We start from the raw sequence: 12,797 nt of genomic DNA on the forward strand, positions 1-12,797 counted from the left end.
TTTTTAAATAATTTAATAAAATTTATCGATTAAGTGATACTATAATAATTTTTGAGAGATTCTGTGTACATCTAAATAAAAAACATTCATATTTAGAGAACTATATTTTCCGTTTATTTATTCATAGATTTAATAGATTAAACTGTTCAGCATATATATCGAACACAATACTTCGCAATGCAATCCAGCCATTGAAAAATGTTCCCGAGATTAATAATATTTTGGCAACTGCAAAATCGTTGACAACTTATTTCAAACAAAGTGGCAACGTAAAATATCTGAGCAAGACAATACAACAACATATTGATACAAGATGGGATACAAAGCATAAGATACTACAAAGAATTTATATATGTTTGATGAGATTTTGTTTTTAGAATCTCGTGATATGACTAAAAAAAATGGGATCTATGGGAAAGGAAGTTTTAAAAACACTAATAGTATATTTGGAGCCATTAAGATGCAGCTAATGCTCTTGAGGACGACTGTAGGCCTACACTATAGAAAGTTATATGGTATGAAAATTAATAGTTTGGGATTTATGAACATTTTTTTCTTTAATTAAAAAAAAATAGGTATAATCTTCTTCTACATGAGCATAATGTAATAAATATGGATAAAATGGAGAGAAAAATCAATCGCGAAAAAGAAATGGTTTAATAAAGAAACTAGCTTAAAATTTTATAATTGAAAAATTTGAAATCCATATGCTCCATGAAATTTTAACATTTTTAATACCAAAGTTCCAACAAATGAAGATGTTGTCGTCGGAAGAAATTAATGAAGTAAAAAAAACATATTAATTAAAGCAAATTAATTTTAGGCCTTCCAAAAAACAAAGGGAATCCAATTAAAGGGTATTAATAAATCAGAGACCTGCAGAGGTACCATTTGCATGGCCAGGCCTGGATATTTTTTTTAAAAAATTTTTACGGCCCGGCCCGGATTTAAAAATTTAAGGCCCAGCTCGGAATTTTTTAAAATTATATTCGACCTGGTATATACAAAAATTCACCTATGAGGTATTTTATCATATTTTTCAGAGAGTATTATCGCTTATTATTTAAAAAATACATGTAAAAAGCTAATATTTTGAGAATATTATATTGAATTTATAAAAATTATAAAACTGTTATTTATAAAAATGGATATTTTGAGCATATACTATATTTTATATTGCATTTATAAAAATAAAACTAATATTCATAAAAATGGTAATAATATTTTGAGCATATACTATATTTTATATTGCATTTAAAAAAAATAAAACTAATATTTAATTTATAAAAATGGAAAATATTTTGAGAATATAATATATTGTATTTAATTTACTATTTAATTTATAAAATAAAAATAAATCGCTATTTAAAAAAATGCATGTATAATAAATAGTATTTTGAAAATATAATCTAATTGCACAATATTAATATAATTTATTTTATAATATAAATTTTTAACAAAAGAAGATAAGTGTATTATATAATATTGTAAAAAAAAATAATGAAAAATGTTGGATTAAAAACTTTTATGACTCAAGGTAAATATAATAAATGCAATAAATATTTGACAGTTTGCAAAGTAAAAAACCAGCATGATTGACGAAACCCTATACTCAAGAAAGATATTAAAAATATCATGAAGAAAGAGAAGCATATCTACCTTTTCAGGTTGAAGATTACTTCTTCTTTCTTCAAGAATTCTCCCAGTAGTGTAAAAATTCCGCTCACAGCTTGCACTTGAAGCAGGAATTGCCAATTTTGCTAAAATTGGAAATTCGCTTTGATGAGCCGCCCACCACTCTAACAAATTATCCACCTTAAATGTTTCATCTATTTTTTTATTTATGTAATTATAATATTCATCATCGGGTATTGACATATTACCAGAATTACCATCGCCCCATTTGTCATAAAACGATTCAGTTTGTTTAACAACAGTCGTAATTTGACTGGTCGATGGTATTTCATTTACTTCCTGAGCCTCTTGTAATTTAATATAATCTTTTATATAGTTTTCCGTCATCTTGCGATCTGTCCCTGACTACATACGTAATTGCTTGAATTTGGGATAGAGAAAAAGAGAAATAAAATGATACTTGTGTAAAACAAATTTTTCAATTAAAAAATGCTTTATATTAAGTAAAATCAATTTTGTTTCTCCTTTTTCGCTTTGAAAGGTATTACAAACTTCAATAAGTGATATTCCTTTATTTGATTGTTTTGGTAAAATATATTCTAAAAATTTAGATATGAATTATAAAAAAATATATTAATAATACTTGAATATTGGGGCTTATTTAAAATATTCCTTTATTTGATTGTTTTGGTAAAATATGTTGTAAAAATTTAGATATAAATTATAAAAAAATATATTAATACTTTGATTAAATTTGCAGGAAATTAATAATTAGATCGATCTGTGGGTGTTAGGTAATGTTAACCATCACCCAATATTATATTAATCATAACTATAATATAATATAATCTTATAACCATTAACTCATAATGTAAAATTTTATAAAAAATATTAAGGCCCGGCCCGGATATATTTTTAAAAAAATAGGCCCGGCCCGGATATATTTAAAAAAAATTTTTCTAGGCCCGGCCCGGTTATATTTAAAAAATTTAAAATACGGCCCGGCCCGGTCTTAGGGCCGGGCCTGCAGGTCTCTGTAATAAATTATAAAATTCGCATAGCCACTTATTAAATGCAATGTTTGAAATAAATAGCATCCGCGTCAAAATTAAGCCACAACAGATGGGAGGTTGAGGTTGTTACAGAGGAGAGCACAGGACCTATTGACATAACAATATTTAAAGATATGTATAATTTAGAAAAAATGCTGCATATTAATTAATTAAAATTTTAAATTACTTTTGAAAATTTATTATTATTGGTTTCACTTTTATTTAAAGATCTTACTTGAGGAAGAGGATAGAAAGAGGATATAAATCAAACGGATATCCTACTTTGGTGGAAACGACAAGAAAGAGATTTGCCAAAGCTATCAAAGCAAGAAAAATATTAGCAATTTCTGCAACTAGCGCTTCATCTAAACGAGGATTTAGCATTGATGGAAGGTTTTTAGAACAAAGAAGAACGTGTTTGAATTCAAAAATGTCGATTCATTATTATTTTTGCTTACATATAATATATATATTTTTTTATAAATATTTTATTTGATCAAATAAATTATCCATAATTTAAATTGAATATCATTTTAGGCTTAATATAGTAATTATAAAACTTTTTGTAGAGGGGTAATGCTGGAACTGAATTATTATTTTTATTGATAAATAGCATAATCAAAAGGCCCTTAGGTTAAAATTTTTTTATAAGTAATGGGCGGGCGGGTAAAATTTTTTAGACTAATGGGAGGGCGGGTAAGGAATTTTAGACTAATGGGCGGACGGGTATTTTTTTTTGAAAAATGTGGACGGGCTAGGCGGGCCGGATAATTTTTTTTTTAAACATTGGGTGGGCAGGCTTATGAGCTAAAAATCCGCCTAATGCACAGACCTCTAATAGGAATAAAATAAAAAATAAGCTTCATAAAATCGGTATCGGTTAAGTTTACAAAAAATATCGATTGATTCGATATCGATATGTAATATCAGTGCAGCCCTACTAGTAATAATTTAAAATAATATAGTCCGCCGTTGAAAGGTATTTCGTCTAAATGTCTTTCAATGGCGTCTACTACAGCCAATCACATTGATCACAGATGACTTCATATACACCCAATAAACGAATCATCAGTTTAGGTTATATCAAAGTCATTAGATTAGGAATACAAGTAAGATGTCTTTGTTAATTTTTTTTAAAAGGCCTAGTGATGTTAAACGGCTCGTTTTGAGCCAATTTTTTAAAACGGCTAACTCAATATTTTAGCCAAAAAATATTGCCTAAGCCCTAGAGATTTCGCTAATAGATGTCCAAACCATTGTTCCTTCTACAAACAAAATCTGCAGGCTTGGGTAATATTATTCTAGATGAAATACTGAGTTAGCCGTTCTTAAAAATCGGCTCAAAACGAGCCGTTTAACAACACTAGTTGGGCCTCATAATCATTAAATTTTAATATATCATTTTCATTAATGTTTTCAAATTATTAACAAAACAGAAGCATGCAGACCTGGCGAGAAAATTTATGGTATTAAAATCCGGACGGGGATAAAAGATTACTCAGGACGAGACTAAAAATAAAAATTGGGGCTTGCCGTATTTTTTAAAATAATATTAATCAGTTGGAAAATCATAAAAAATTTAAATCCGGGTGGGTAAATATAACCGGGTTTAAAAAATAGACCTGTGTGATTCTATGATATTTAGCATTAGTCCTATTCCGAGTTCGAATAATTGATTATTCGACGAGTTATTTGCTGATTATTATTATGTTCTTTAATAAATTAGTTTGATAACCTATCAATCTAGCAGGTGCTTAAAAGGAATGCATCCGCTGCTTGTGAAAGTTTTTTATAGTTGGAACTAATTTGCTGTAAAATAATCACATGTCTTATAAAGAAGATATAATAAGAAAAATTTTTTGCCATAAAAATTCGCTTGGCATTATAAATTAAATTAATGCATTTTAATTTTGTTTTAAAATTAGATGTGGAATAGAAAAATCCTGAGTAAGTTAGAATTTGTTATATAATAGGAATTAATAAATTAAAATATTACATATTTGGTTATTAAATAGTATATGTTTAAATTTTATATCACGCATTCATTAAATTATCTTTAATTTAATATTCTGATATTTGACTTATTTTACAGCAATTCAAATTTGACTTTTCATTTTATTGTTAACCTATTCTTATTAACTTATATTTATATTCTAATTTTTGGTTTTGTAAAAAGATATATATACGAGATAAAAAAAGTTAATAAACGAGATGAAATATCTAATATAATAATCCTCAAAAACCGTCAATCAAATTTAGCCAATAATATTCATTTAAAATATATTTGTCCAATCGGTCCAATAGTAATCACCTTACAAACTAAACATTGATTCAGCCAGTTCTATTTATAAATCATATGGAAACTATGAAAATATTATTATAATACTCAAATATATACCCAGATTTCAGAATAAACTTGATTTAAAGGTGGTATGCAAATATCTAGATTTCAGAATAAACTTGATGGAAGATTTAAAGACTCAACAATTAATATTTAATATAAAAAATTAAGGTATGTTATTGCATTTATTAAAACTCAATAAAGTGGCTTACATCACCCAAGAGAGGGCATATTCAGTGAAGTGAATTTTCATCCACTGTTTGGCAGTAAAATTTACCCTACTGTCAGGGCCCATTTAATTAAAGAAGGATGATGGTAACTGATTCATTAATTGACAGTAATTTACCCTACTGTCAGGACCCAACAGTAATTTACATTGGTAAAAATAAGAAAATATAAAATTAATAAATAGTGTGCTTATCTTTTTAGAGTATTTATTTCAATAGATTAGTGAATTTTTGAATGATTATATGAAACCATAATTGTAACAAAATATTTGTTGGTAAATCTAGAAATAACATTAATGAATGATTATGAAAAATTTAATTAGAAATATCATTGCATCTAATCATCAGTGCAGTGAATTTGCATCCACTGTTTGGCAGTAAAATTAACCCTACTATCAGGGCCCATTTAATTAAAGAAGGATGATCATACCTGATTCACTAATTGACAGTAATTTATACTACTGTCATGCCCGATAGTAATTACATTGGTAAGAATAGAAAAATAAGAAAATATATAATTAATAAATAATGTGCTTAATATTTGTTTCAATAGATTAGTGAATTTTTGAATGATTATATGAAACCATAATTGTAACAAAATATTTGATGGTAAGGGTAAATTTTACTACCAAACAGTGGATGCAAATTCAATGCACTGGATATGCCCCCTTTTGGGTGGAGGAAGCCACTTAATTGTGTGTTTCCGCAGTGAAGGACAAGACAAGCTACCAGTTCTAGCACATTTTACATGTATGTCTCTAGGAATTTAGGAGTAAAACAATTAAAGAAATGTTCTCGAAATTTGTTATCAAAGCATTTTTAAAGTAGACTTTGATAATATCCATGTTAGGAAGAGGATTCTTAATATAATACGAATAGCATGCTATTTCGACTTCTCCCTTAACACTCAATCCTAATTGCTATGTATACTTATAAATTAAGATTCTGAATTTTGACCCATAGCAATTATTTTTGTTAATAATCTTCTAAATAACCAATTGCAATGGGATGAATACCACCATATAGTTTTTGTGACACAATCAGGTTGACCCCCTATTTGATTCAAATCTATGTTAGGAGGTCTTTGTTTAAAAGAGTATTTATGAAGGTCTTAAAAACTTTTAAATGATTTTTTGAGATAAGAGAAGTTATATGATATTCATGTGTATATTTAATAGTTACTCATCACCCAATTATATAAAATACCATGATATATTTCTTAAAAAATCATTTATTATTCTAAAACTGGAGATAGAATATACCAAATTTTATTTTTTATTTTAAGAAATATTATTCTATTCTCCAAACAACTTCTCTTTAAATCCAAAAATTTTATAAAATAATAATTACTATTTATTTTAAAAATTTAAATATATTTGAATAAAAATTATGGTAATATTATTTTTCTTTAAATAATATCAAATAATATTCTTTTTAATTTTTTGTTGAACCAGTAATATCAGGATCTTTATATGAAACCATACATCAGTTAAAAAACTCTTAATTCAATACTTGAAAATATTTTTAAGGATAAGAATAATATATTTTTATCAGTAAGAAAAATAGGGATATAGATTAATCTATTACTAGCTATAATTTATTTATAGGTTAAATTCTTAGATTTTTTTATGTAAATAGATTAATATATTCTTAAATAATCAATCAATCATTGACAAAAATGGAGATAGAATAAAACTCAGGTGACAAAATATTTCAATGAGGGATGCCAGGTATAATATATTTAACAACGTGTCTGAGCCAGGACAGGGTTTTTGATAAAAAGCCTAAAAATTTTTCATTTAAATTTAGCATATTAAACTGTTCCTAAATTAAAAATATATTGCATTTTTCTTCTTCTTATAATAATAATATATGTCAGTATTGCAAACAAAGTGATTGCCTAAATACACTTAAATATTGTTTATTTATTCATTTATAACAATAAATTAAATTTTTGGATATAGGCTTGGGCAAAATTTTTGAAACTTATGATGAACTTGGGTTTGAATATTTTATTAAATATGGATTGGGCCTGCAAATTATTTTTACTGCTGACCTGGACTGGAGACTGATGAACAAGTCCCGTGAAGGTCTCTAATTTCAATAACTGAATTATTTTATTTTCCATCTGACTTTTTTTAAACTTAAAGGAATAATCAAACCACAGATATGCCTTATTTAAATCATTTGTAAAAAAATTCCTGATAATTGCTGGATTTAAGAAATTGTTGTACACAAGGAAATAAAGAAAGCCATTGTGAAGTGTATATATGGAAGAAATATTAATCCTTTTTTATTTTAACATAAATAACAAAAAAAAATAATGCCTATTGTGACCTTTTCTTTTACATATATTTTAGGGATTTTCTAAGAACCCATTATCAAGTTACTAGCTGATTATCTATCAGGAATGACGAGGAGATTTTCTTCTTTATTCAAAAATAGATGAATAATAAATTTCCCTTTATTTGATGATGAATGAATCAGAAATTTTCCTATCTTATGAGATGTGATTCAGAAATTTATATTTATTTGGATGAGGAGTTATTCTAAAATTTTCCATTATTTTTATATAAATTATGTTTATGAAGTATAATATGGTTAGTATTTTAATTTATGTGCACAATAAAAAATCTTTTAAACTAAATTTTTATTCATTTGTATTTGTATTTGTAATTTATAATATAAAAAATATATTCTTGCTAGATGAGTTTTGTGTAAAAATAGGAATTTATTATTCATCCATCATTAAATAAATAAGAAAATTCTGATTCCCCGTCATTCTTGACGGGCTATCAGCTAGTTATTAATAAAACTTCACCATATCTTTTCAGAATTATTTTATAATATTCCTAAAAAAGGAATTATTCGAATAATTTGAATCGAATATGAATAGGGCTATTCAATTCGTATTCATTTAAGAATAGGCTTCAATTTATAAAATAAATTATTTATAATTAAATATTAAATTATATAATAAAATGATTTCTTTTTTTTTCTTATTTTTCGTATTATTAGCTTATATTCTAATATAAATCAATTGTATTAAAAACATAATTATAGCCAATGATTTTGTTTCAGAATATTTAAAGAAAGATAGTGAAGAAATTAACAAAAAAAAGAAGAAAGAAACTTGTAGGGCGGGCGAATCGAGGAAAGAAGGCTCTGTGGGGGGTAAGGAAGAGGAGTCAGCATTGGAACTGCAAGAGCTAGATGAAGACGATTTTTTGTGCTCGTGGATTTTAAAATTGGAAGGCGCTTCAGGGATCAGACTGTCGTGGGAACCGAATGTTTTCATCTTTTTGAATGGCTCTGAAAGGTAAGGATGAGCCAGGACTGTGTTCAAGCCCTTTAGTTACCAGAAATAATTTTAAATCATATTTTCGGTTAACAAAAATATTTTCGCCGTTATCTAAACATTCAATTTTTAAGTTTTCTTTCAATCTTCGATGAAAATAGTTAAATTTTTCAAACGTGTCTTCTTTTTTAACCCGAGTCCAAATTTTGTATTAATTTTTTGAGCCAGATCCCAATTTTTTTTATTTTAGATCAGTGCTCGGCCCGAAATTTCCATTTGAAAAATATAACACGTATTCATAAAAAAATTTACCAATTAAGTGGTCCTAATCCCATAAAATATTTCAAATATATTTTAATATAACAAGAGGCAAAATTAATTTCAATTCTCCTTCTTCAAGCTCGAGCCCGGTCCTTTAAAAAAAAAATAGGTACAAGCCCATCGATCTTTTTTTATTTGGCAGATTCGTACTGATAATTAGTGATCAACGGTCCAGTCCAGATGATCTTTTTTCGAGGATCACAGTCCGGATCGATCTCTTTTAGGGTCCAGACCACGGTCGGGTATTTTAGTAATTTAAGTTTGCTTTATTTTTTAATTAACATAATTTTTTAACCAATCTTTTGTATGTTTTAATTTATTTCGTTTTTATGAATTTTTACTTTGCAATATGGATGGAAACCATAAGTTAGTCAAAGAAGCATTTCACATATATTCCCAATAAACAAGATTAAATTAAGGACCATGGCCTATAAGATCTTTTTAAAGACCGCAATCCGGTCCGATCCGATGGCATCGACCCTGTCTGGACCATGACCTTCCCTATTGACAATCTGTCTAGAAAAATGAAGAAGTAATTTATGTAAAGTATAGTTTCTTAAAATATGAAGCACCTTAAAAAATTTAGCCAGCGAGCAGGTCTGATAATGAGAAACGAGTTCAACTATGCTGGCAAAATAATGGTGATCTGATATGTAATAACCTTTGGGCTCATTTTTCAATATTTTTATGTGTTTAACGTCGTCGAAATACCTAAAAAATAATAATTTTAAAATATTTATTACTAGAATGTGAAGCCTTCGACATAAAAACAGGGCCTGGGTTCAGAGTTTGGAGAGCATAAAAAAATAGTAACTCATTATTAATAAAATAACAATTTTTTTTTTATTATACTCCATATAAACATAATTTAATAGTAAAAAATTTAAAAATCATTTATCTTATAATCATTTTAATTTTTTATATTATGTAATCCAAAAAGGACTCACAAACAAAAATAAACAAGCCAAAACTATTTATCAGACTTTATAATTATATTCACATAATTGCTTAAATTTTAATTAAAATTAAAAATTAAATATCTAGGTATATTGGATTTTATTTTATTTTCTTGATTTTATATTTCTGTCCCAATATTTTACTTTCTATTATCATTTATATGAAAAATGCAGAAAAAATGTGAAATAATTCCACGAAATTTCATTAATCTCTTTTATAATTTTCGGAAAGGAGGCTTTTAATTTCATCAAAGCTAAAAAAAGGAGACATTATAGGTGATTTAAATATATATAATTTTATTTTGATTTAATCTATATTGCATCGTATTCTTATTTTTAAATAAAATTTTAAAAATCATAAGATACAATCGAAAATATGAATATCTAATTAAGAAAGTTTTCATGGCCCGTTGACCGGTCTATTGTTTTGAATTTTTTTTTAATACCGGAAATAATAACGTAAAAAAAGAAGGGATATAAAATAATTTATATTATGAAATTAAAGAAAAATTTAAATTGGTACAAGAAATATTTTTTCATCATATTTAAAGACAAGCGGGGAAACTCTTGCCCTGAGAATGGACTCGCTAGTAGTCTGTCTTATCGTCGGTAGTATGATAATAACATTATAGAATGTGAATAAAGTCTTTTATTAAATAACAAATTGTATGATGTTAAAAAATAACTGATTGTATTTTATAATATAATATAAGAACTCTTTTTATATCCAAAGTAAATCAATTATGTAAAATATATATCATACAAAATAACGTTTTCTATATCCAATTTACATAATAAAATTTAATTTAATATATATCACATGATTGCCTTAAACCTGCATTATCTAAAATTAAAAAGTATATTAACACAATAAAAATATATCGTTACTAATATGTAACATGCATCACTTCCAAAAAAAAAAATTAGTATCGAGGGAAAAATGGTAATGGGAATTAATTTTGGGAAAACAATCATAAAAACTGGGGAAAGTAGGCGATAAATATAATAACAAGAATTAAACATTTGTTATACGGGGTATGGACACAGATGTTATATAAAATTGAGAAGATATTAGGGAGAAATTGTTAAATAACAATAATTAGTATACAAACAAATCAAATAAATTGGGAGGGGAGGGGTCAAACTAGCAATACAATATAGTTTTATTTTTCGTAATTATACCCATGACTTAAGCATATATAAGAAGTGTATAATTTACACTATAATTGTGCTAGTAGTTATCCATAATAGTTTTTTTTGTAATTATACCCTTAACTTAAAAAGGTATAAATTACACTATATATGGTTAATGGGGAGGGGCCAACCTAAAATAGAATATATATTCAGATCTTTTATAAAATAAATATATATTAAATAAAGATTTCACAAGTCATTTTCGAAACTATAATATAAGAAAGGTAAATTTAATAGAAAATATAATAAACAACGAAAAAATAAGTTATAAATTATCATAATTTGACCTGTTTACCTAAGAAGAAATTGTGTATTTTTAGCTCATTCAAAAGATAAAAATTAATTTAATAAAAAAACGGAATTTTATTTTAATTTTTTTTATAAATTGCAAATGTGTTATTTTATTTATATTTAAAACAAAATATTTATATCTACAATGTTTTTTTTTTAAAGGGGATAAACTTTATTCAGTAAAAAAATTAAAACATGAACATTTATATACACTATTGAATTAAAAATCTATATTAAAAACAAAAAAATCAATATAAAAACATATAATTAAAAGAAGGGAAATTAAGAAAAAAAAAAATTAAAAAATTATTTAAAAAAAAAAAAGAAAAAAGAGGGATATCTAATTAGGTGTGGTCCACGGGGCTTAATGACCCATAAATGGATATACAGTTTGAACGGCAGATTTCGATTGAAATCCTTTGGCGGAGGTAGAAACCTTTTTTCGGATCACCTGTGATTAATCGTAACTTTGCCCTATTGTTTTGAATAATTTTAAGGCTTGGGGTCCGAATGATCCACAGGTGTCTGAGACTACCGGAGGGAATAAAATATTATTAAGGTGGCAATATTTATTTGTTTTTGTATTCTCCGCTTTTGAGATGGAGTTGGCAGAAAAAGATCTGGCAAAACGATCAACGCAGGTATAGTCCCAAGCGAGAGGTAAACCTTGGTTCCAAGGGACTAACGTCAAACCATCCGGTCTGGTTTGATTATCGGAGCTAAGACCGGTAGGTTCCAGTGTGGAGGGAATATTTGTAAATCTCAGCGTTCTATTGATTATTGAATTAATGGCATAATGTCTAGGAAGTCTGCCTTTTGAGAAACGACAGTGTAGGGGGTGGTGTCCTAGACTATCAATGTGAGATTCACATAGGACACAAGTCGTAGGGGTTACGATATCGCAGCCTAAGCGAAGGCCTATAGCTATTCTGAGTTCTTCGTTGGTAAGTAGTAGGCCTAGATTAGAGCTAGGGATAGTTTCTAACCATTTATATCCAAGATGGCATATGGGTGGAGCTGGATTTATTTGATCTGATAAAAGGGTCGTATTATGGACATCGAGTATGCATGGGGTTGAGCTTGGGTGGAGAAAAAGAGATGGAGATTTTCTTTGAACAGCTTTGAAGTGTAAGTAATCGACGCAATGCTGTATCAATGGCAAATTCCAGTCTCTTTGTCTTATAGAATTGAGATGTGAACCGTTTGGGGCGTTTTTTTTCCATAGATCTAATGCTATCGTGTGATGTGGGTCGATAGTATCCAAGTCTCCGAGTGTGTGACGAAATTTAGCAACTGACGATAGGAAGGCTGAGATGCTCAAGGAGATGGGGGATTGGATGCCTATACCTCCTAGTTTTGGTGGAAGGGCAGCTTGCATCCAGGAGAGTGATGTGAATTTAATGTTTAAAATGGATTCTAGGGTAATTTTTAAATGGACTTCGAGGTCCAATAGTATTTCAGGGGATGTGGATTGTCGATGAA

At 27.4% G+C, this 12,797-nt stretch overlaps 1 protein-coding gene across 4 annotated transcripts in view; it reads right to left on the reverse strand.

Annotated features, from left to right (window-relative positions):
* LOC135922905 (protein vav-1-like) overlaps positions 1-12,797 on the reverse strand; it is a 112,872-nt gene that overhangs the window by 3,346 nt on the left and 96,729 nt on the right. For 2 of the 4 annotated variants that reach the window (XM_065457421.1, XM_065457422.1), the window contains 2 exons: positions 9,447-9,585; positions 8,389-8,604 (listed from right to left, as the gene is read on the reverse strand). The exons of 1 other annotated variant lie outside the window; for it this stretch is intronic. In XM_065457421.1, coding sequence (XP_065313493.1) covers positions 8,389-8,604; positions 9,447-9,585 — 355 coding nt within the window. Of the gene's footprint in view, positions 1-8,388; positions 8,605-9,446; positions 9,586-12,797 lie in introns of those variants that run through there. One more of the 4 variants, XM_065457424.1, reaches the window with a different exon arrangement.

Source organism: Gordionus sp. m RMFG-2023, chromosome 1, assembly GCF_954871325.1.
Source record: "Gordionus sp. m RMFG-2023 chromosome 1, tfGorSpeb1-WG-v2, whole genome shotgun sequence".
Classification (NCBI taxonomy): Eukaryota; Metazoa; Nematomorpha; class Gordioida; order Chordodea; family Parachordodidae; genus Gordionus; species Gordionus sp. m RMFG-2023.